The sequence below is a fragment of the Rutilus rutilus genome, assembly GCF_951802725.1.
Source record: "Rutilus rutilus genome assembly, chromosome: 6".
Taxonomy (NCBI): Eukaryota; Metazoa; Chordata; class Actinopteri; order Cypriniformes; family Leuciscidae; genus Rutilus; species Rutilus rutilus.
In genome coordinates, this window is record NC_140214.1 from 44011111 (window position 1) to 44037837 (window position 26727).

Here is a 26727-nt window from a genome sequence, read left to right on the forward strand (position 1 = left end):
AACATAATATGCAGTCACTGCAGCTTTCTGTGATTAATTAATTAACCAATTAATATCTATTTCCATTAACGTTATTGACCACAGTAACGTTAATAGCACCATAGATTAAAAAGCTCCACAGTACACACACACACACACACACACACACACACACAAATATAACATTAGGCTACAGCAACGTTAGGATTTCTTAAATGACAGAATAATAAAAAATATGTGGCTTTGACCGACCTGACGCGGGAATTTTGGAGAATGCAATATATCGCTTCTCTCTTTGGTCCGTGGGGAGTTGTTGGCATTGAGGAAATCATCGCCCCCTGCTGGTACTCAACCTTCATCATGCGTGTCATTTTCACGCCTAGAGGAGGCAAAGCGTAACATTGACACGCATACCCTAGTGGACCAGCGTGTGTATTACACGCTTTAGCGTGATACGTGTCCCCCACTATTCTACACTTCTAACAGCACAGACGCAGCCTAACCGAGGACAATGTTAAAATGATGCTGATTGACAAATTCAACAGCAGAGACTCAAAATAAGCTCCAAACTCCACACACATTCAGTAGCTTTTCTGATGTCAAATGACTTTTTCTGATGTTAAATCACTACCGATAGTAAATTACTATTTTATCTAAATATATTTTTATGTATTTATTGAACTGTTCTGTAATTGATTGTCACACCGGTATTTATTTATTTATTTAAAAGTAATTTATAGCTTTTAAAAGTAGTTACACTGTAAAAAATTTGTAACACTCCCAAATCAAAAATTTCAATTGACCGATAACATCTAAATTTTTCAATTGGCCCAAGTGAAATTCTGTAAATTCTAAAATTAAATGTACAGATTTGAAAAATTGAAAAATTTAGATGTTATCGGTCAATTGAAATTTTTGATTTGGGAGTGTTACAAATTTTTTACAGTGTAATTACTTCATTTACTTAGGTAGGTATTTATTAAGCTCTATTTTTGATGATATGCAATTGTTTATTTAATGATTTGTGTACAATACAATTGATAAAGTAATATTTCCTCCGTCGTTTAGTGGATGGACGATAAGAGAGATCTGGTTTTGTTTTAAAAAGTTGTTGTATTTGTATTGTAAACCTTAAATAAAAATTAAGAAGTGAAGATTTTATATTTTATTTTGTAATGTTTTCAGTTCCAATACTCTAAGATCCGTTTAACACATTTTTAAATCCATTCCGCATAATACCGTAAGATTTTTCCAAATATTCAGCACATAAATCACAAAAAAAGTCGGCAGATTCTGTGTGGCCCTGATTGTGGGATAATAATGGGATTATGGGATCATTTGTGTGGATAGAGGACAGGCTGCCAAGAGCATAGAGGCAATGCTATAAAAAACAAACAAAACAAAACAACAGGAAAAGATTCTTCATAACACAGGTTTATGTGATGAGTGTCGGGGAGCAGAAACTAGAACATTAATAGTATGTCCACATATAAAACAAAAGGATTGAATGTATAATACAAACCTCAGGATATCAGTCATTTACAATATCCATCATCTTAGATAATAGTCCAGAAACAGGGAATATAACAGATGCACTGTTGAAATGTCTATTTAAGAGGTTTTAAACAGGATTTAGAGATATATGTGGTGTAATATCCCGCTCCAGTGCAGTAGGTGTCGGTGTGCAACTGTTCAGCTGTTCCAAACCCTCCTGTAAAACACACGAAGAAGAGGAAAACGAAAGCAACAACACCTGTAGACACCTAAACCTGTTGCTCACTAATAACACTCGCGGCCATTTCTGTGTTTAATCCACAATCCATCGAGACCAGCAAGAGATTCTGAGAACGACGCGCGCGGACTGACAACAAGCGTTACTGAGTTTAAAATACTGATAAACTCTCTTCTTAGTGGACAAGACTGCAAGTAAGTTTATTACATTCTCCATTAAAGTCATTTGTAATTATTAGGAACTTCATATTGTATATTAAGCGAGATTTAAATGTGAAGTTACAGAAGGCTGTTCTTCTGCTACTCCGAACAGACGAAGAATCTTCCAGAAATTACAATCTTTTGAAGTTAAAACACAAAACGTTTTATTGAGAGGTTTATTTAAAACAAACATGTTTCTGAAAGTTTTCTCCCATTTCCTCTTCAGTTTTAGGCTGTTGTTTTTGTGAAATCGAAAGTATTTTTGAAGCAGACATTTACAGTAGACAGACAGATGAAGCCTGACGGCAATGAACAACAATCTGCTGTTATTAAACTGAATATTTCAGTTCATATAGCAATTATGATTAGTAGTTATACAGTATGTCTATTATAATTCAGGTTACTTTTACTCAATCAGTTATTTTAGGATCATTTGAAAGTAATGAAATCAACCATCACTGTGAACTTGAAGTAATGATTAAATGACAAACGATTCAACAATTAATAAAGATTGGGTAAATATGATTGTAAAATGATAAACTGTAATAGAGAAGATAACACATTGGGTTCAGTTTTCCCGCTCAAAGTTTTAAACACAATTTCTGTTCCCCAATGAATTAATATTTAGAGTCAGTTAAACTCATTAAACAATCAGAAATGATTAAGACCATTCGGTTATTTTACATGGCAATATATTTGTCTGTAACTCACTTTATTTTATAGATAGTTTTTGCTGTTGCTGTTGTTGATGATTACTCAGCATTCTTCATTATTGTCTTAAATAAGATGTTCTTCATCTGTGTAAAATGGTGTCATTTCCAGGTGATGCTGAAGGATTGAGTGTTTTCAGAAAGCAGTGCTGATCAGTTTTCAGTGTCAGTTTAGCTGCAGTATGTCAGAGGAAAGAGGAAAGGACTCTCTCTCTCAGATGAGTCTCTCAGAGAAACACAGGTAAGACTGCGTCTGTTTTCATCAGTTTAAACTCCACTGGACTTTGTGTTTCCCTGTCAATAACACAACTTTAAGCATTGATTTATATTTGCACAACTTCAATTTTTAACTTCTTAAATGAACTCTGACATTGTCAATAAAGCCCTGTTTGCTCTATAGAAAATATCACAGTTTATAATTTGTTAATAACCTTCTAGATGCTGAATTAATCCAAATAAATGACTTTAGTTTTTAGATCATAAAATTATTGACAGACATTAGGAAACAACTATACACTTAATTTAATTCAAGTATGCTAACACAACTGTGTCGCACAGACATTTCTGCTCTCTATTTCTGTCAATAAACAAAAACTTGACATGTTCTCATAAATTAGAGTGAAGTATTTTTTAACATGTTTAATCTCTCTCATGTGTATTAAAGAACTCGTTTAACTAATGTGAGCCAGTAAATAAAATAGTAGTTAACTATTAAACAGTAAATTGTGTGAGTGTGTGTATTTCTGTGGAGGATTAGATAAAGACACAGATGTGTTTCACACACAGTTGATCCTCCTTTAGTAAAGTGTTTTCTCTCTCTCTCTGTTCTTTGTGTCATCAGTGTAAGATCAGGCTCACATGTGTCCAGCTCTGTGTCTCTGAAGAGTGATCAGTCTAAAGGTGGAGGACCACCACACTTTAGTGAGAAAACACCATCATCTAATAAAAGGTATTTTGTGTGTTTACATTACATTATATTGTTGTATTGTTTGTCTACAGTGGTGTATATGATTGATCTTGACTGAATAAAACAATAAGTCTCAATAAAACTCAATTCCTGGGAACCTTATGAAACTCCTTCCAGTAACACAATTACACAGGCAGCCACAAGGAGGCACACTATTCACTATGGAAAATTCACTAATTCACTGTGGACAATAGATCATGAAACTAAACATGTATATTTTTATCCATCAAACTGTAGTCATAAATGGACAAATGCACATTATACTGCATTTAATTACTATTTGCACCATTAAACCTTTTCAAATCAGACTAAAGTATCTCCTGTAGTAAAGTGTTTTCTCTCTGTTCTTTGTGTCATCAGTGTAAGATCAGGCTCACATGTGTCCAGCTCTGTGTCTCTGAAGAGTGATCGGTCTAAAGGTGGAGATTTACCAAACTTCAGTGAGAAAACACCATCATCTAATAAAAGGTATTTTGTGTGTTTACATTACATTATATTGTTGTATTATTTGTCCACAGTGGTGTATATGATTGATCTTGACTGAATAAAACAATAAGTCTCAATAAAACTCAATTCCTGGGAACCTTATGAAACTCCTTCCAGTAACACAATTACACAGGCAGCCACAAGGAGACACACTATTCACTGTGGAAAATTCACTAATTCACTGTGGAAAATAGATCATGAAACTAAACATGTATATATTTATCCATCTGACTGTAGTCATAAATGGACAAATGCACAGCTATACTGCATTTAATTACTATTTGCAATATTAAATCTTTTCAAATGAGACCGTAGTATCTCCTGTAGTAAAGTGTTTTCTCTCTCTCTCTGTTCTTTGTGTCATCAGTGTAAGATCAGGCTCACATGTGTCCAGCTCTGTGTCTCTGAAGAGTGATCGGTCTAAAGGTGGAAAACCACCAGACTTCAGTGAGAAAACGGCATCATCTAATAAAAGGTATTTCATGAGTTTCTAATTTTTTGTCACACGTTGACTGTGTTTAAAAGTTGTATCAGTGAATACCAATCATGAAACATTTTTAGATCAAATATTTATCATAAATCCGATCAAATATTTATTAGAGTATTCACTAGGGGTGACCCCGAATAGTCAAAGATTCGATGCTTCGATTGGAGGAGCCTGATTCGACTACCGATCTCACGGTCGAATCTTCGCAGAGGTGTTATGAAATGAGGATCATGCCACTTTGGCTACATTCTATTGAGGAATTAGATAAATGAAGAGCTCTCGTGAGAGATACAATTGCATAGTAATTTATAGTGATTTCAAAAGCAGTCCTTAAAAAAAAAAAATACATGGAGTAGTGTGGCATAATTTTTGAGAGATTGCGCGGAACGCGTTTTAGTTAAGATCCTGGTTTCAATGCCCTTAATGTATATAGGCTAGGCTACTGCTTTAAACAAATGTCTTTGAATCAAATGTTTTGAATCAAACATTGAAGTTTAAAATGTAGTGTTTTGGCACACCAGGCCGAGTGGCGTTAGGCATTGTTCAAAAATCAGGTTTTATTCTGGCATGTTGAATTGGCGTTAGATTTTTTTTTTTTTTGATTTATTAGATTTAGATTTTAGATTTCGTTAGATTTTTTTTTCTCCTAACAGCTAAAATAACTAATATATGCCTTGTCTTAATATGACCTACTTAATATAGGCAATATAAATAATAGCCTATATAATAAATTAGCAAAACTTGTCCACTAAATATTTAATTTTCAATTATTTTAATTATCACAATTAAAGTTTTAATTTTATTAAATTGAACAAGCGCAACAATCTGCATTTAATCAAATATTCTAAAAGATGTATTATTAATAATGTTATTTCAACATAATATTTTGTTTTTTCGACATAATGTGTGTGTGCAACAAGCAAGATGTGTATTTGTAAATCCGGTGATGCGTGCATTGATTTTTATCAATAAACTAGTGTTTTCTGACAGTGTCGACTGCAAAGATGAAGTTGACGATCGCCATATTTGTAGTGAACGCACCTAGAGAGAAATGCACATAAAGACATAATCAGAGAGTAGCCTTTTTCTTTTCGTTTTAAATTATTTCGTTTGAAGACATTTCAAGCTTTGTGTATTTGATGTATTTATCATGTCTGTGTGAGGCATACGCTGAGTTTCGTTAAGTTAGGAGGATGAGATGCGCTCCAGCTGACGTGCAATGCAAGTGACCGCGCGGGCGCCTCCATGATTAGTGTCTGTTATATTTGCTTCTCTTACTTATTAAATCCAGGCAATTGGTTGATGAAAAATTGATTAAAATTAAGATACAATTTATAGAAAACGAAATTCACTTTAAAGAAAGGTTTTCTACTAAACAAAACTTAATGAAGTGGTCAAAATCATGTCTGACCCACTCCATATCCATCTCTCGATATAATGCATCCTATCTTACTCGTGCTGTTCACTTTTCATATTCAACATAGATGGAAAAAAATAACATTATAATATTTTAACAAATATGATACAAAATGAGATTATTTAATGGCTACAACAGTATAGTAGGCCTATAGACTTTTTTTTTAGAATAGAATTTTGTTGTGCACTTGCATATTAGTGTCAGCTGGGAAGGAAATATAGAGACCAGACCTCTTGGAACTTTAATTGAATACATAGCGTTGGTAAAGCACACTGAAATTACATCCCTACAAATTTATTAAGCCCTACTGAAAATAAATGTATCGAATTTAAGCAAAGTAGCCTAAATGTTAAGACTGTAAGCCCTTTGCTTTTTTACATAGCCTATAAAGGACTCTTATAGCCGACTTTGTGTTAATTTAATTTGTAGAGGATTTTTTTAACTCAAACATTAACACTGAAATAAATGAAACTAAATTATTGTACATTTTTTGGCACACCACGACGAGTGGCGCTATGCATTGTTCTAAAGCCAGGTTTTGTTCTGGCATGTTGAATTAGTGTTGGACAAACGCGGCGGCGCGTTCATTTGAATGAAGAGCGCTTCTCGCTCGTGTGAGCGAACACACACTGGAACGTTAGGCCATGTCGCAACGAGTGAATCGTGGCCGAGTGGTTGAACTTACGTTACGATCATTTAGATGACACGGGTTCGAATCCCGAACTAACTTGGACTACTGATATTTTTATATTAGCCTATTAATGCATTTTATAGTCTATTGTTGATGCAGAGAGATTTGTCTAGTTCTAAAACATAGTTTTTTGCTTATAGCCTATTTACAAAATAAAATCACCATGCATTTCCATTTTACACTAAGGAACAAATATTATACAATGACTTTACTTCTGTAGCCTATAATAATTCCAATTGTAATTTCAAAAGCAGTTCTGTTAAAATATATATATATATATATATATATATATATATATATATATATATGACGTTTAAACGACAAACAATAAAATCAGAACCAGTATTCTGTTGCGTTCATGGTTTCAGTGGCAGTAATGCATCCACGGCTTTTCAAAATGTCACAAAGCCTTTTGAGATTGTTTTGAATGAAATATTGAAGTTTATAATTAAGTGTTTTGGCACACCACGACAAGTGGCAAACTCTTTGTTTTGTTTTGCAAACTCAGCTAGCCTGTGGGGGGTTTGGAGAAGGCAATAGTTGCTTTATCGTGGGGGTGCAGGACAGAGGTGTTAATGTTCCGTCTTTCATATGGAGAGTGTCGGAGCCAGCCTGATGAGCAGGCAAAGGCTAAATTCTTTTAAGGATTAATCTCAAAATCTCCAAAAGTCCATAGCCTATGTACAGTAGGCCCTATATCTTATTAAATTATATATTGTAGTTTTATTGATTGTATTTAAAGGTTTTCCACACACAATTTCAATTTAGCAGATACAGAGCTCTTTAATTCGCGACCCACCTCGTTTTATTGTAAGGTGAATTCAGCAAGGCATGTTGTATCTTTGAAGGAAAAAAAGCTATTTGTTACAGTTTTTTCTTTCGTGATTTGTGTGGATGACACACAGCGACATATACAGTATTATCACCTGTATGGTGTTTTTTACGCTGAAATGCTTAATTTCGAGAAAGACCCGCCGCGCGCAGTGAGGGAGACCAAACTTAGTAAAAAAAATATCCAGCGCGAGAGAGGCAAAGAAAAACGCCTGTTCTTAATTTATGTTGCTTTGAACTTTTTTCGTTTTGTACCGTTTAAATTTTTTAATTTAGCTGCAATTTCTTTGACAATAGAATGTTGCAAGAATAAGATTCTGTGTTTCTTATTTTGCATCACAAAGGGAATAAACTCTATCGATGCAACCCTGTTTAAATAAACTGTCCCGACACTTTATTCATACCTTGAAATGTGCGATGGGTTTTCAAACTTAATTAATTTTCTTTTTCTTTTACATTTTCATTGTTTATTTTTTAATTGAAAGCAATACTGTATTGAAAGTATTTTTCTGATTTGTTCGATCTGTTTTGAAAAATGTCTTCCGTTGCTATGGCCGGGTATCACTGTCAGTCATCTCAATCTCGTGAATGATTCACACACACAAAAAAAAAAAAATTAGCAGATTAAAGACGAGCTTCATCATCTTCATTTTCTGGTGCGATCGGCTGACAGTCTTCCTTCATCAGATGTGTCGTCTTTGCAGCGGCACAACTGGAATGTAGCAAATTTATGTTGTAATGTACAATTGAAAATTAAACAAGACGATTGACTTTAATAAACAGATGCATATTTAAGCATCAAGAACGGAAAAACATAAACACTGTCGGCTACACTGAGATTCGATCTCAGATCGTTTGAAGGTCCGAGAGGCTATTGTTAATGCATTGACCACAGAGCTATCGTCTGAATAGCCTAGGTCTATTACTGTTTGTTCGGGATTTGAACCGATTTGAATTCGGCCACGAATTTGTTTTGTTTTATTTTGTTTTAAATGTATTTTTACATATTTTACTTTCGTTAATGTTAACCATTTCTGTTGTAGCATAATAGGCCTATATTTTTTTCCCTAAAAGTTTGTTTTATTCTCTGCTTTGTTTTTTTTATATTTTTACATATTCAATCAGTCTAATTTTTGTTCAAATAATGAAAAAAGTTTTTTTTTTTTTTTTTTTTACAAGATCTTGCGCCATATTTCTTTTTTTTTATTTTTTATAAACAGATAGGAAACTTACCTTTTAAAATGCCGCAGTTGCTGCTGTTTTGTCCTGTCACTTGCGCCACCAGGTATAGCCTAGTCATTTCGCGAACGACTTTGAAATTCGACTGGTTTATTTTTGCTGCGGCAGTAATAGGCATTGTGGTTGATTATTTATTAATTAATTCAACTGATAATCAAAACAACATGTAAGCCTATTTAATTCTGAATATAACAAAGAATGCTTAAACCGACTAACATCGGTTAGTAACTGCAAGTCCTGAAAATGTTTTAATTTTATGGTAAATTATTTTAATTTCACTGTTATGTTTCAGTTAATAAATCTACAAACACATTAAAATAACACGAAGTAAATAAGTAACCTATTGACATAGGCTTTCTAAATTATAGAAAAACTGGGCACACAATTTTAACGTGTGTCTACTTTGTTTAAATTTAATGAATTTGAATTCGTTTAACCACAATATTTATCTTGAATTTATCTGTGGCCTCAGCTCAGATTACTGCCGCGGCAGATTACGTCATAAAGAGAATAAACTGACACTTTTCAAAGTCTGTGATTACAGCGCCACTCAGCGGTAAAAGGCAGCAAATACACATCCCAATTTTTCCGCCACGGGAACGGCGGCGGTAAAAGTCTCATTCTGGTTGTCCACCATCTGTAGAACTACCGGTTTTCTGTCAATACGTTAATATTCAGCCTATTATGATAATGCTGAATATAAAAATGTGTAAAGAAAAAAGCTTTTAATAAATATTTTTTAACGTGCGTGAATAAATCCAAACACCCCGTGACAGATTTAAGTTTCACTTTCAATCCGTGATCGACAGAGGAGCGTCTTGGCGGCAAGGATTTAAATCTTTAACAATGTCTGGGATAAGAAAATCTAAAGTGTGGATGTACACCATTAGAAAGGATATTCTCCAAGGCTGGATTTAGCATCAGGAAAACCATGATCGCACTTCTGCCGGCCAACGTTAACAAGTTGGTTCCCTTTCAAGGGAACTCGAGCTGCGTCGAGACGCGGTGGGAACGCCCTGCGTGATTGCATCGTGAAGCACGTGTATAATCAGTCCAATGGAAAGACGAGACGTCATAGGCGGGTGACGTCATCGACCAGGAAGCTATAAAGCACCCCTGAAAACAGACCGCGACAGCTTCTGTGCCTTCAGCAAGCGATCTGTGTATTCTGTCCTTGTCATATTTATTGTTGTCTGTCAAGTTGCAATATTTATATATTATGGCAAAAGAGAGCAAGCAAGCATTGTGTTGTTCCCTTCCCGCGTTATATCACGGGTGGGGACACACACTCCAGAGTAAAAGCTTTGTGTTGCTTGTTTGGGAGTGGAGCATGCCAACAGTCAGTTCTCGAGGGGGCTGACTGTGAGCATTGCGAGAAGCTGTCCGTGAGGACGCTCCGCTCCCGCCGGCCGTTCTTCGAGGAGGACGAGCCTCCTCATCGGGGAGTGCCGTTTTTTCCTTATCTCCACACTGAGGTGTCGAGATCGTGGAATAAACCGGTTTCTATTTGTGTTTATCCCTAAACTTCTACTATAGTAATGCTATGGGTATAAAGTATCATGGTATGACAGTGCCTCGGGTTAAAGAGACGCTTGCGAGCTATCTCTCTCCCGGGTCGTCATCATAACCCCAATGTTACCCACCAGCCATCATAAATATTATTAGGTAGCACTGGTAGGTAAAGTATTTAAGGACATGGATGAATGCGAGGATGTAACAGCACTGACGCTATTCGAGAATTGCGTCGTGCAACAGATAAACTATACCGGGGAGGGACGGTTTTGAGAAATCGTTTCTTCTCGGCGTCCTCTGGGTGGCGACTCTCTGAGGAGGGTTGCAGCGCTGTCAGTTCGGTTGTTTCCTGCTGGTGGCCACGGAGTGATATATATTTATATGTATATATATATATATATATATATATGTATAGTTTTTTCTGATGTAAAGAGAAATTAAAATATGTCTGTTCTTCTGGACGCTCCGCTTTCAAAAAAAAAAAAAAACGAAGAAATAACTCTTCAGCGGCGTTCCAGAGGTTTCTTCCTCACCGATCTAATGTTCCTGAGACTGCTGGGCGGGAGCAGTCTCAGCCTACTAAGCTCCTCGCAGCATAGAGTGCGGCAAAACAGAGATTCGCCATTCGGGTTCATCCACAATCGAAGGTGACTTGGGTGGCGGTCGCAGTCTAGCCAGTTAGAGATATGCAAGATCTGAGGACTGTTTTATCTCTAAAAATATCTTGGAAGAAGAAGCCCTGACGCCGAGGCTGCAGGCTTCGGAGGGTGGTCCCCTCCGGGGTAGGGACGGTTTTGAGAAATCGTTTCTCCTCGGCGCCCTCTGGGGTGCGACTCTCTGAGGAGGGTCGCAATGTTGCCAGTTCGGTTTTCCTGCCGGTTCGCCGTTTCAAGATACCGAGGTGTCAGCGTCCCCAAACGATCCTCCGAGGAGGGTCGTAGAGCAGTCAGTTCGGTTTCCCTGTCGGTTCGCCGTTTCAGGGCACTGAGGTGCCTGCTTTTTCCAACGATCCTCCGAGGAGGGTCGTAGGAACAAAGCTAGTTAGAGGTAGGCAAGATCTGAGGACTGTCGTTATCTCTAATAAAACTTAGACAAGAAGTCGTGACGCTGAGGCTATCAGGCTTCTGAAGGTTCCTCCGGGGCAGGGACGGTTTTGAGAAATCGTTTCTCCTCGGCACCCTCTGGGGTGCGACTCTCTGAGGAGTGTCGCAGCGCTGCCAGTTCGGTTGTTCCCTGCCGGTTCTCCGTTCAGGGCACCGAGGTGTCAGCGTCCCCATACGATCCTCCGAGGAGGGGCGTAGAGCGGTCAGTTCGGTTGTTCCCTGCCGGTTCGCCGCTTCAGGGCACCAAAGTGACTGTTCAACCAAATCCAGAGGCCAGTCTCGAGAGACTGGTTCCCCTATTAGAATTTCTGGCAGCGTGGAAACTACTGCCACATATTTCTCAGTGGGTCCTGCACACTATAGAAAAGGGCTTCAGAATTCAGTTTGGTTCTCGTCCGCCCAGATTTCTAGAGGTCCTCCCCACAGTGGTGGACCCCGAGCAGGCTCTGGTTATGGAGCAGGAAGTACTGACACTTCTGCAAAAGGAGCTATAGAAGGGGTTCCTCCTCCCATCAGACAGTCAGGGTTTTACAGCCATTACTTCATTGTTCCGAAAGAGGATGAGGGGTTGCGTCCTATTCTAGACCTGCGTCAATTAAACAACAGGCTTCAGAATCTCAAGTTCAAAGTATGCTTACGCTATATATGATTGTGTCACAGTCTCAGTCCGAGGACTTGTTTGTCACAATAGACTTGAAGGACGTGTACTTCCATGTATCTATCCATCCTCATCACAGGAGGTTCCTGAGGTTTGCTTTCGGGGGCGAAGCATACCAGTATCAGGTTCTTCCCTTCGGTCTAGGTTTATCACCCCGCACCTGTACAAAATGCGTGGATGCAGCTCTGGCTCCTCTGAGACTCCAGGGCATTCACGTATTGAATTATCTCGACAATTGGTTGATTTTAGCTCAGTCCGAGCAGATGGCAGTTCGGCATCGAGATGTCGTTCTGTCTCACTTTAAGAGGTTGGGGTTGTGGCTCAACGCCAAGAAGAGTGTGCTCCTCCCAGCTCAGAGGACCACTTTTCCGGGTGTTTTATCTCACAGCCATAAAGGGGGTAAAACTAGGCCAGTCACTCACTGTGAAACAGTTTCAGAGACTGTTGGGGCTCATGGCAGCTGCGTCCAACGTATCTCTTTTGGCCTTCTGTACATGAGACCTCTGCAGTGGTGGCTCAGGACCAAGGGGTTTTCTCCGAGGGGTAATCCGTTTCGCATGATCAAGGTCACGCGGCGATGCCTTCGTGCCTTGGTCATGTGGAAGAAACCTTGGTTCCTCACCCAGGGCCCAGTGCTGGGGGCTTCTTATCGACGCGTATGCTTTCGACGGATGCTTCCCTCACGGGATGGGGGGCGGTCATGAGTGGCCGCTCGGCGAAAGGTCTTTGGGACCATCAGCGTTCTTGGCACATATATCGGCTAGAAATGATGGCAGTATTTCGAGCTCTCAAATACTTCCTGCCAGACCTGAGAGGTCACCATGTGCTTGTCCTTCTGGACAACGCACTGATGGTCTCGTATATCAGAGCAGATATCCTGTTGAGGCAGGGGCTGAGGCCCGGGGAATGGAGACTTCACCCCGAGGTGGTGGAGCTCCTTTGGGAGAACTTCGGTCAAGACTCAAGTCTACCTTTCGCATCGTTTTATACAATGCATTGCTCTATGTGGTTCTCCCTGACGCGTCCAGCTCTGCTTGAACTGGATGCAACGTATTAGGTGTGGTTGAGGCTTCACCTGTACGCATTTCCAGATATCTTTGCTCCCGGGAGTTACACTCATCTGGAGTTATGGATACTGTGGGCTCGGTCTCTGAGGGGGCCCAGCTCATAGATTCAGGTCTCTCGACTGAGGTCGTGGAGACCATACTCCAGTCTAGAGCTCCCTCCACGAGAAGACTGAATATGCATTGAAATGGAAACTGTTCTCTGCCTGGTGCGGAGAACGCCTTCTGAATCTTGCTATCTGCCCTATGGTACAGTACTTGATTTCTGCAATGAATGTTTCTTTGCTGGGTTATCTCTGAGGAGAGGTCCTTATTTCATCTTCTCCGTGGTACATGAGGCTGAGGCCTGCACGTACTTGGATTTGCACCTGGTATGGTGGTAGTCTTTCCTCACCCCTTGCCGGGTTGTATTCCTAGGTCCCTATTAAATTTGTGGGTCTTTTGTGCTGCAGGCCTTCTGTCCTCCACCTTAATACCCCAGATCAGGAAAAACTTAATCTGTTATGCCCTGTCCGGGCTTTGGATGCTTATGTCCACAGAGCTCCCTGTGGCGTATGTATAAGAGCAATTATTTGTCTGCTTCGGCTTACCTAGTTGGGTTGCCCTGCATCTAAACAGATAATGAGCAAGTGAGTAGTTGAGGCTATCTCACTTGCTTATGAAGCGGCCGGACAGCCTTCACCTTTGGCTGTCCCGGCCCATTCTACCAGGAGTATGGCGGCCTCTAAGGCTTTATTATCAGGAGTTTCACTCTATGACATCTGTAATGCGGCAGGCTGGTCCTCACCGCATACATTTGTTAGATTTATAACTTGGACCTAGGCTCCACTCCAGGGTCTAGGGTGCTTGTTTCCTAGTGTGCGCATGGTCTTCATACAGAACAGGCATTTGTCATATGGCGTCGTGGGTATAGGGTTCCCACCGCGTCTCGACGCAGCTCGAGTTCCCTTGAAAGGGAACGTCTCAGGTTACGTATGTAACCCTGGTTCCCTGAGAGGGAACGAGACGCTGCGTCGCATTGCCATACTCCCTGCATGCCTGTGATCGACTTGCTTCGGCTTTTCAGAAGCTGTCGCGGTCTGTTTTCAGGGGTGCTTTATAGCTTCCTGGTCGATGACGTCACCCGCCTATGACGTCTCGTCTTTCCATTGGACTGATTATACACGTGCTTCACGATGCAATCACGCAGGGCGTTCCCACCGCGTCTCGACGCAGCGTCTCGTTCCCTCTCAGGGAACCAGGGTTACATACGTAACCTGAGACGTTTTCCACGAGACATTCTAAAATGATTAACGTGAAAAAAGCTTTTAAAACGCTCAAAAAAGGCACTTTAACGTGGCTTAATGCATGTACACAGTAGGCCTACACACTTTATTAAGTAACCATACTATCTGCAGATAAGCAGATGAACCCAGAATATGAACGCAATGCGTTCCTACTATAGTAAAGCGTTTTCGTATTTTAATTTAACTATTTTAGGAGATTAAGTCGTTAAACGTTTTTCACGTTAAGTGTTTTAGAATGTATTTTATCCGCGCGCACAATTTAAAAAGACTCCAACGGACACAGACAGAGTGAAAGACTGGATTTGTTCTCTCGATCAGGTAGGGTACAAGTGATTTCAAAACATTCAGCCGGTTCTAATTTGAGTTTTGGATGCTGTGAACATTTTTAGCTAAAAAGACTGCCACTCCAGTTTAGCATTTATTGTTGTTTCTGCAGTTAAAAAGACAAAGTTGACAATTCTGACTAACTCTCGTTATTTTAATAATTTCTTTATTTTTATTTTATTTATTGATCTGTCAGGGTTATCTAATCTAACTATTTGTGGCTTGTGTTTTGAATATATGTTCCCCTGCACTTTAGATTAGATTAGATTAGATTAGATTCAACTTTATTGTCATTACACAAGTACAGGTACAAGGCAACGAAATGCAGTTTAGGTCTAACCAGAAGTGCAATAGCAGCAAGTGCAGGATATACAGTGGTTCATAAGTGCAGAACATGGATATGTACTGAATAAATATAGAGTTGAATACTATTATAAACAAAAATTTACAGATAGATTGTCCTATGAATATAATATACAGATAACTATTACTGTGAACAGAATTTACAGCTAGATATGTACTGAATATAATAATATACAGATGGCTATTACTATAAACAGAATGTTTACAGATAGATATGTACTGAATATAATATACATATATATTATATATAATATATAATATACTTTAGGCATTTTGCACACATTTGCTCCTCATGTTGTGACTTGATTCTGATTTATTTCGTTTTGTATTTTTATGTATTAGAAAAGTATATTCTGTTCTAATTACATTTTGTAAATTAATTGTTTATTTTTTCGGTGCATCGATGTTGTGCTGTAGCCTACTTAGAGCCTGCTCACACAGGTAATTTAGCCGATTTAATTTGATTTGCATGTGAAATGTAAATTCTGTCTGCAGTGTGGCCTTTCTGGAGTTATTTATGTTATTTCTTAGTTTTATTGATTCAAAATGTTTTTATACATTTTCTTCTATATCTTTGTGATTTTTCTGTACATCGCGGCTTTGAAATGTTAAAGCCCCGCCCCCATTCACATGATTCGACTATTAGTCGACTATAGACAAGATTTAACGATTCTGATTCGACTATGAAAATCCATAGTCGGGGACACCCCTAGTATTCACAGCAAATGCTTATTTCTCTTTTTGTGATATTTGCCCGGAAAATCAGTATTTATTTTATTTATTTGATTACAGGCTTCAATATGAGACATTAGACTCAGACATTCAGACTCACAGGAACCAAGAGAATTTCAAAGACAATCTTCTAGGAATCTTCCAGGTAGGAAAACACATTTTTATAAATGTTTAATATTTACAAAAAACAAATATGTTATTGAAAAACAAATTTAATTCCTCTAGATCACTATTTTTCCTTTGAAGCACTTATATATTTTTTATTTTTCTATTTGTTACAAATAACAGCTGGGTAACATGTTAGTCTTTTAACTGGATTTCTTTTTATAGATATAATAGTTATAAATTATATAAGTTATAGATAAGTTATAAATAAATTGTTGACCAAATGTAGATGTAAATTTGGTTTAAATTGTGTCTTTTCTCTTACTTTTGTTTGTAGGATCTTGAGAGCAAAATAATCACATTTCTGAAGAATGAACTGGAGAAGTTTAAGAAAATATTACACAAAGAGAACACACAACACTTTGTGAAGGACTTTATTGAGAACAGATCCAGTATCACAGAATCAGCTCTTGATCTCACACTACATTACCTGAGAGAGATGAAGCAAGATGAAGCTGCTGATGCTCTAGAAGGTAAGAGACTCATGATCATCTGTCAGATTGTCTCTTATAAATGTAGGAGAGAAAATGAAGACTAAAACTATCTATTTTCTGTTCCTGTGTTTAGAAGAGCTGTTCTTCATTCCTCAGCTGAAATGTGGCCTAAAGAAGAAGTATCAATGTGTGTTTGAAGGAATTGCGAAGCAAGGTGACTCCACACTTCTGAATAACATCTACACAGATCTCTATATCACTCAGGGTGGCAGTGAACAGGTCAATACTGAACATGAGGTGAGACAGATTGAAATTGCTTCCAGGCGGCATGAAGCACAAGAGATACAGGTTGAATGCACAAATTTGTTTGAAGCTCCTGAACAAGACGAGGAGATCCGAACTGTACTGACAAAAGGAGTCGCTGGCATCGGGAAATCAGTCTCTGTGCAAAAGTTTGTTCTGGACTGGGCTGAAGGAAAAGAAAATCAAGATATCAGCTTCATATTTCCTCTTCCATTCAGAGAGATGAACTTAAAGGAGAAAGAAAAACTAAGTTTGATGGACCTTATAACTCAATTTTTCCCAGAGACAAAAGGACTGAACCTTACAAGAAGGAATCAATTCAAAGTGCTGTTCATCCTTGATGGACTAGACGAATGTCGCCTTCCTCTGAAGTTTGATTGTAACGAGACGTGGCGTGATGTGTCGTCACCAGCCTCTCTGGATGTTCTCCTAACGAACCTCATGAAGGGAAATCTGCTTCCTTCTGCTCTCATCTGGATCACCACCAGACCAGCAGCTGCCAGTAAGATTCCTCCTGACTGTATCGACCGGCTGACAGAGATACGAGGATTCAGTGACGCACAAAAGCAAGAGTACTTCAAAAAAAGATTCACTGATCAGAATCAGGCCAACACAATCATAGATCACATTAAACAATCAAAGAGTCTCTTTATCATGTGCCACATCCCAGTCTTCTGCTGGATTTCAGCCACGGTTCTCCAGAACATTCTGGAGGAGAAAAGAAATAATGATGTGAAAAACACTCAGGCTGATGAGATCTCTAAAACACTGCAGGAATCAAACACTGAAGACACTCCCAAGACCCTGACACAAATGTACACACACTTTCTCTGCTTTCAGATCCAGCAGAGCCGCCGAAAGTATGATGGAGAATACACACCAGATGTTTCCTGGGATAAAGACGCCATCCTTTCACTGGGGAAACTGGCATTTCATCAGCTGGAAAAAAACAACCTGATCTTCTATGACACAGACCTGAAAGCCTGTGGTATTGACGTCTATAAGGCATCAATGTACTCAGGCATGTGTACCCAGATCTTTAAGGAGGAAACAGGGATCGTTCTTGGTACCATGTACTGCTTTGTTCACTTGAGCATTCAAGAGTTTATTGCAGCCCTTTATAGGGCTGGGCGATATGGATTTTTTTTTTATCACGATATGTTTTTCCATATTGATCGATCTCGATTCTTATCACGATATGTAGTTTTTGCAGATGCTGCCAGTGTAAGGGACATCCTGAAGCTTGAAGAAACAAGATATTCACTGAAACTTTAGAATAAAGTTTAATAACATAAAAAATTAAACAATATGCCTTTCAATAATGAGCACAAAATATTTTTGTTAAGGTCTTCATGCAGCCAAAGGATTCACATTACACTCCCACATTTATGAATCTTTCTATTGGTCAAGAGAGCAGCGTATTTGGAGGTATTGAAAAATACAAAAATAAAAGGTTGTGCACATCATTTGTAATTGCAAACATGAGTCATCTCCCTTTATACAATAATACAAACTTTTACTTATTGAAACATTGTATATAAACTAACAGCTGTGACAACTATCACATCAAATTGCTTTGGCTGGACAGTGAACATCTCAAGTAGCCTACAAAAAGAGTAAACATGGCCCTGGCACAAATACTACCTGTAAGATTAAGGTAGATCTCTAGAATTGTTTTATAAGTAGAATGAAATCTGAGCCAAAATTGCACAAATATGTAAACATAGTAAACCAAGGGCTGGGCGATATATCGCATGACATTGTTAGGCACATCTCGTCAGTAAAGCCGGTTCCTTGATTAGTAGTAAATCGCCATCACCTGCTTTCAGATGGAGCAGCATTTACCAACACAGAGACGTAGTTAACTGACAAGCTGAGCCATATCGCATTAATTATCACGGATCGGGATCGCCTGTGATAATTAATGCTATATGGCTCAGCTTGTCAGTTGTCTGCCATATCCAAACCACGCGTCCACACAATTGACGTCGTGTTACCTTTTTTTTCAACAATGTCTTCGGTCTCGAGTTATGTAGTGATGTCGCCTTCACATTCGGCATTATTTTCGCTGTCCTCAACTTCAGTTTCGTTCATTTTTTTTTATCCTTTTTACAACTTTTTTCCCTCTCTCTCAGTCTCCTTCTGTTTACTGTAGCCAAGGTGCTCGCTGAGAAGTGGGCGTGCCCTGCCGGCAGATACGGCAGCCGGCAGATACTGTTGCGCTTAGTTTTTCATGTGATATCGAATAATACGTCCCAAGCATATTATCGAAATCGTTCAGAATATTATCGCGATCCCGTATCGAGATCGAATTATCGCCCAGCCCTAGCCCTTTATGCACATCTGTTTCTAGACATCAACAAGACAAGTGTGTTTGATCATGAGTCTACAGAACAGAAAAACAGAAATGAAACCATGATTGATTTTCTCAAGACTGCAGTGGACAAGGCGCTCGAGAGTGACAATGGACACCTGGACCTTTTCCTTCGCTTCCTCCTCGGTCTGTCACTCCAGTCCAATCGACGACTCTTACGAGGTCTGTTGACACAGCAAGACGACAAGGCGCTCGAGAGGGACAATGGACACCTGAACATTTTCCGTCGCTTCCGCCTCGGTCTGTCACTCCAGTCCAATCGACGACCCTTACGAGGTTTGTTGACACAGCAAGATGGCAATGACCAGAGCAACAAGGGAATAGTTCAGTACATCAAGCAGAAATTAGAAGATAATCTTCCTGCAGAGAGATCCATCAATCTGTTCTACTGTCTGAATGAACTGAACGACCAAACTCTGGTGAAAGAGATTCAGACCCACCTTAGCAAAGGAAGTCTCTCATCTGGTGACCTTTCACCTGCCCAGTGGTCTGCTTTAGCCTTTGTGTTGTTGACATCAGAGGAAGAGCTGGAGGAGTTTGAGCTTCAGAAATTCAAGAAGTCAGACGAGTGTCTCATTAGATTATCGGCAGTCATCAAAACCTCCAGAAGAGCTCTGTGAGTCTTTTAATATATTTTGTCATGTTTTGCTCTCATCTGAAAATGTCTTCATCTACATGACTCTATAGTGATTCCTCATCATGAACGTGAACTTATCCCTGTAAAGCCTGAGATATATGAAATAATAGTCAGATTTTTTTATTTTTTTTATTTTAGTGGAGACAGTTTATCAAACCTTTAGAAAAAATATAAAATACCTTGTAAAAATGTTTGCATGTTTTACATTATATGATACACCAGACTGTTATGATTTATATAGAATTATATATTAGCTCATACTCATACTTGAGGGGAAAAAAGTATATATTTTATTCATATACCCAAACTGGGGGAAAGAATGCTATTTGGTACATATGTTATTTATATTGCCAAAATGAAAGATGAAATCTTTCTGAAATTTTGAAAGGTTATAATATAAAACATTGATATTTTTATAAAACAGGCTATACATACATTATACATTACTAATACATTATCGGTTGTTACTGTATCTCCCAATAATTTGATATTTTAAATGCTTAGTTTATGTAAAAAGTGTTTATGTAAAAAAATTATAATGGAAAATATATTTAATATTTATTTTTTGAAAAAAGTATTGAATGTGCTCCATCTAATTCTGTGATGTGATTTATTTCCCTTGTAGGTTAAATGATTGTAACTTAACAGATAAAAGCTGTTCAGCTCTGGCTGCAGTTCTTGGATCAGATGCCAATCTGAAAGAGCTGAACATGAACAATAATAATCTGCAGGATTCAGGAGTGAAGCTGCTCTGCACTGGGCTGAAGAAGTGTAAATTAGAGATACTGAGGTAAGTTGAGCCACAGGAGTCACATGACGAGAGTGAGGCTCGATGACTGACAGAGCGATGCTGGAGACAACAGCGCAAGAGAAATTCTTGGTTACTAATGTACGCCTCATTCCCTAATAGAGGAAACAGAGACATTATGTTAAAGACTGACAAATGGGGTCAGTTCCAATCACCTCTGAGTTCTAGAAAAATGGCCAGTGGAATCTGCATGCCCAGCAACTCCCCCGTACATACAGCTGTATAAGATGGCGGCACACATCCACTCATTCAGGTTTATGCTGAGGAGCCGAGACGGGGTCCCGGCCATTCAGTGGGATAGTTCAGGGTTGTGGCAGGAGGTACATAACGTCTCTATTCCCTCCATCAGGGGGCTAACAAATGGGGTCCCCAATTCGTAACTTCCCTATGACCCCACGAATGCCCAAAATGCTAGTCCTTCATGCCAACGGGATGGTAGGGACAGGGCTTACCATGGAGATGGTCATAGCTGCTGTTCTTGATTATGTTAGTTCACAGGAAGAGTTCTTTGGCTCTCTTCCTCATTTTCCTTACAGCCATAAAAAATATTGGAAACTAGCGAACATAACATAGGGAAACTGCTCTTTATGCTGAAGCGCCACGTGGGGAATTGCTGCACTTATCCATGCAATACGCCAGTGAAACACCACTGAATGTGCCGTAGACCACCAGAAAGAGGGGCTTCCTTATTGTAGAGGCGACTGGAAGAGCGATCATTCAGATTTATATTGTTCAGGTTTAACTGATTAATCAGCTGAATGTTTTCCTCTCTGTTCTAGACTCTCTAACTGCAGAGTGACAGAAGAAGGTTATAAAGCTCTGGCTTCAGCTCTGAGATCAAACCCTTCACACCTGATAGAGCTGGATCTCACAGGAAATGATCCTGGACAATCAGGAGTGAAGCAGCTCAGTGATTTACTACAGGATCCAGACTGTCAACTGAAGACACTGAGGTGAGACGGGATCAAAAAATGAACTAGATTAGCTATATGCAGGCTAAATATTCATAACTAATATATTATTTTAGTTATATAATAAGCTGGACAATTTGTTGCATCAAGATCAGATCAAATGCTATGGGCTCTGTCATGATGATGATAACCGTCAACACAGTTTAGTTGTGATACGAGCTAAAGGTCAAATAGACATTATGGGTCTCCTACAGTGTTAACCGTATTGGCGGCTCTGCTTTGTGCAGAGGCAGTGCTGGGTAACAGCAGAGAGACTCTAGCCTTCACGAGGAAGGACAGTCCAGACCGCAGGGTCAACATGGTCCTGTTCTCACAGTGAGGACATGAACCATCCACAAACACTATCTCAGCACACTCTTGGCCCAGACATGTGAGATCGTGGCCATCAGATGAGGACAGGGAACAACCGCATCTAGAAACACACGGACGGAAAGGCATCTTTAAAAAGACGCTCAACATCAGTTTTGCTCTTTTAGGGAAACTGCTCTTTATGCTGAAGCGCCCGGGGGGGAATCACTGCACTTATCCATGCAATACACCAGTGAAACACCACTGAATGTGCCATAGACCACCAGAAAGAGGGGCTTCCTTATTGTAGAGGAGACTGGAAGAGCGATCATTCAGATTTATATTGTTCAGGTATAACTGATTAATCAGCTGAATGTTTTCCTCTCTGTTCTAGACTCTCTAACTGCAGAGTGACAGAAGAAGGTTATAAAGCTCTGGCTTCAGCTCTGAGATCAAACCCTTCACACCTGATAGAGCTGGATCTCACAGGAAATGATCCTGGACAATCAGGAGTGAAGGAGCTCAATGATTTACTACAGGATCCAGACTGTCAACTGAAGACACTGAGGTGAGACGGGATCAAATAATTAACTAAATTAGCTCTATGCAGGCTAAATATTCATAACTAATATATTATTTTAGTTATATAATAAGCTGGACATTTATTTGAGAACTGAATTGCCTCTTCTGCAGGTTTGTGAGTCCTGCTGCAGAGGAAGCCTGTCAGTATGTGAATAGAGTTGTGGGTATAAACCCGTTACTCCAGAGAGAGCTGAATCTGAGTGTACATGAACTAGGAGACACACGAGTGAATCAGATCGCTGCTCTACTGCAGGATATACACTGTCAACTCAACACACTGACGTGAGTATTGCTCATTTATTTATAATATCACTTTTTTTTTAAAATGTTTCCCTCAGCGTCACACAGAGCCACAACAATTTAATTTTAATTAAACGGCGAATTAAAAACACACAATTAAAACGTGATATAAAGCTTTAAATATTTGATTAAGACAGTTTGATCATGGGTCAATAATTATTTCAGTTTCTGTAGAGGCAGAACAATGTTTTTTTTCTGACATCAGAATCAGAACTGTTCAGAACTGTTCAGTTTGTATTTCACAAAATGTAAAATGTTTGGTGCAGTGACGGGAGCTTTCGAAACACGCTTCATGAAGCTATGAAACCTTTATGAATTTTCCATTGTTCTTTCAATTTTAAATTTCAATTTCAGTTTATTTATAAAGCACATAATAGCGCAACAATGTTTACCTAGTGCTGCACAAACAATGAAATATTAAAATATAATAAACAAATAATTATTAATACAGAATTTGCAAAATACCTACTCACAGATAAAGACCCACAGACTCTGAGGAGTCTTAAATACACCTAAACCATCTTCAAACTCTTAAAACCCACACCTGTGACAACAGTGCCTCGACACTCATGTATGATCAAAAGACATGACTCATGTATGATTAAATGTCTTTTGAGCTCACTAAGGGTAGATGCTAATCTGATATATTGTGATAGACTGATCCAGTGACTGAGATTGTAAAAGTCTCTTTGACTTCTGCTCCTGAATCCGCAATATACGGAGGGGCTGTACCATGTAAACATTTAAAAACAAATAATAAAATCTTAAAATTAATTCTAAAAGAAACTGGTAACCAATGCATCTTAATACGGGGGTGATATGATCATGGCTGCGTTTCCCGAATCCTTCTTAAGTCGTTCTTAAGTTACACCTTAAGCTGCACCTTATCGTTAAAGGAGCCGTATGTAAGATTGTGGCCAAAACTGGTACTGCAATCACTTTCAAATTACTGTAGAGCGGTGTATCCCCTCCCCCTCCCTCCTGACTCCAGGTTGCCAGATAGGTTGCAGGATCCAGCAGGAACGTAGGCTGCTACGTAGATATTAATTGTCATTTAAATGAAATTACTGAATTTAAATATGAGCTTGATAAAAATGATCAATCTATAAGAAAATTTCAGATGGCACTTAGAGGCTTTTGCATCTGAACTCTTCACATGTTTCCACAAACGTTCTTAGTTAAGTATACCTTCTGTAAGCAGAGGTGGGTAGAGTATCCAAAAACTGTCCTTAAGTAAAAGTACAAATACTTATAGAAATATTTACTCAAAGTAAAAGTAATAATCTTACAGTTTTTCTCGATTGCTTAAACACTATAACCAGGCTTTTGAACTAAAATTTCAAAACCATAATGCCATTTATCAAAAAGCACACCCATTTCACTAAACTATAAACACTATTCCCTGTTTTGACACATGGGTCAAATTTGTTGAACTGTCACTGCAAAAGTCTACACACAAATCCCTTCATTTCTCATTGCCCTACACCATGTTGTCATGTATAAAGCACTAGCACTCAATATTGTTCACTCGAATCAGCACAGCTTCAGCTCAGTTAGCACACAATTACCCAAGTGGAAACACTAAGAGTCAAAATTTAACACACATCAATCAGATCCTTCAATAGATAGATAAAGGGGCCCAAATCAGTTTATTGAGTTTTGGAACAATGGATCCAGAAAGACATGAAGGAAGAGATCGAGGAGGGATAAGGAGGAGGAGGAGGGAGGAGGAGGACGAAGGGCAAGAAGACAAGCAGTCTCAGATGAAATTCAAGCCACTCTAGTTGCCCATGTCTTAGTCAATGGTATGACTATGAGGGAGGCTGGGCTACGAGTAAGGCCAAATTTGAGTTGCTTTACCGTCGCCTCGAGAACCTTCAGGGAGGTGTGGTGGCAAACAAAATTATATCACTGAATAAGAAACAAACATTTACAATAGTCTTTGATGAGATTTATTTTCTTGCAAGAAAAGGCCAGCAGTCGTACAGTAACACAGAGTGACACAGAGTGTGACAGTGAAGGGAGGGCATCCTTCATCCTTTATAGTCTTGACTCCCAGAATGTTATCTTTCTAGGCCAATGATGGTATTTGGAACATTCTTAGATGTGTTCATTATTGCCTCCTTGAGTGGTGGCCCTCCTGTCACCTACCAACACTATTTACCATTCCAATACACTTCCATATTAGAATAAGGTTTGTGTGTGCTCTTTCACTGTCATATGATGGTCACACACATCTTACAGTAAATATGAAAAAAAAAAAAAAAAAATTTGAGAGAAAAAAAATGTGTGTGTGTGTGTAGTACATGAATGAATAAAAATGTGCCAATGTATCCATTGGTTGTGTCTTTTGTGTTCATCATGTGAAAAGGTTTGTGAGGGGGGGAACCACAAGCAACATAACTTACCAGTGTGTTAGACTATGTTGTAGTGTGTGATTTTGAGGGCTTGTGTGTCCTGTCTGAGGCCAAAGTTTGGTTTTTCAGCAAGAGTGAATGGTTTTGAGAGTAGAGCTTCATTTTGACCTGAAAATAGGATGTTTGGGGAATTGGGTGAGACGTTATGGATTTGTGTTTACAGTTTTGAGAATATGAGGCATAGTTTCAAGAAATGTGTTTAAGCAATCGAGAAAAACTGTAATAGTTACTTGAGTAAGAGTAAAAAAAGTATCCAATGAAAAAACTACTCAAGTAGCTAGTTACTTCAGATCATATATAAATATATATATAGTCTCTTCTGTTTTTGTTGCAAAGATAGCCTATCTACTTTTTTTACTTTTGCATCATGAAGTCGTCATATATATAAAATATACATATATTTTTTATTTAATTGACTATTATTATCATAAGTAGATAGGCTATCTTTGCAACAAAAACAGAAGAGACGAGCATTATTTCTGCCATCTGTATAGCCTGAAAATCATTGCCTGTCCTTTGGTTTGTATAATAGTAACTTATACAACTACATTTGGATTATTAGACAATGTCGAAATAAAGTGAATCTGCAGAGTGTTGCATTCAAAGGCATGTAATTGACAGAGAAGAAAGAGTTAAAACTCTTCACATGTGCACGCGCTCATGACCGCTACTTTAAGGCACACAATGTAGCTTTTCAACCTTCATAATATATTTCCAAGACCCTTGTGATGGTACATCGACTTACAATAGGTTGAATGACACGTCTGCCATAGCCTGACGGGGTCTGTATCGCTTTTACTGGCACTACGTAACTTCAGGGTTCGGGTAGTAACCAGAGCACAAAAAGAACTACAAAATTTGACTGCTTTACGGCATACGTCACTTCCCCCACCACTTCCTCAAATTTGGACGTGAGAGGCCAACCAGCGTTTGTTTTCGGCTTTCGTGCGTATGTTTTTGTAATGGGGCTGTTTACACCTGGCCACTTCATGCGTTTTCTCAGATGGGATAGCTATCCGATCGTGAAAAGACCAGGTGTAAATGCCCTCCGAAACGCATTCAAGACGGATTTGAATCCGATCGCTCAAACCACTTCAGGAGGAGGTCTGAGACGCATTCCAGATGAAACTGGACAAGTGTAAATGCATCTGGTTGTTGAAACCACATATGTAAATTGTACTCCTCCCAAAAATGCAAAAAAAAAAAAAAGTGTGAGAGCGTGTTATAGGCCAGCGGTTTTCAATAGGTGAGGCGCACCTCCACTGGGGGGCGCCAAAGAGCCACAGGGGAGGCGCGACACGCAAAGAAAAAAATAACTGTATGCAGCTCTATTGATATCGGTAATTGTGTGTGCCAGTATTAGCTTTAAAATGCGTTGTTCTCTTGTCCCAAGTCAACAGAAGTCAGCATTAAGGGAGGATACGGAGCCCGGGAAGTCACCTGCGTGAGTAAAAAAAAAAACAATCCGTGGCGACGGTTTTGCAATCCGTCCGCTCAGTTTATAAACAGTAGCTACTCATGAATTCTCAAACTGTTCAGTTTAACAAATCGTGCCCACGGATTAATAAACCGTACCCACGAGCTTCTAATCCGCGCTCTCAGACTTAAACCATGCCTTCAGTTTTTGCAATCTGTACCGTGTCCCTTTCGCAATCCGTTCCCACGGG

The 26727-nt window shown here is 39.0% G+C and overlaps 3 protein-coding genes across 3 annotated transcripts in view; all 3 read left to right on the forward strand.

Annotated features, from left to right (window-relative positions):
• Positions 1-26727, forward strand: part of LOC311292519 (uncharacterized protein) — a 679077-nt gene that overhangs the window by 247676 nt on the left and 404674 nt on the right. The gene's annotated exons all lie outside the window — the stretch shown is intronic.
• LOC311292567 (protein NLRC3-like) lies at positions 1700-19677 on the forward strand (the record flags this gene model as incomplete). Its single annotated transcript, XM_084412292.1, has 9 exons — positions 1700-1905; positions 2734-2862; positions 3463-3570; positions 3949-4056; positions 4442-4549; positions 15842-15926; positions 16224-16419; positions 16514-17843; positions 19089-19677. The coding sequence occupies exons 2-9, from the start codon at positions 2804-2806 to the stop codon at positions 19675-19677; spliced, it is 2583 nt and encodes an 860-aa protein (XP_084268418.1). The 5' UTR covers positions 1700-1905; positions 2734-2803.
• On the forward strand, positions 19757-22629 carry LOC311291430 (ribonuclease inhibitor-like; the record flags this gene model as incomplete). The annotated part of the gene is made up of 4 exons (XM_084410465.1): positions 19757-19776; positions 20320-20484; positions 22156-22329; positions 22455-22629. 4 exons carry the CDS (start codon positions 19757-19759, stop codon positions 22627-22629), a joined length of 534 nt encoding a protein of 177 aa, XP_084266591.1.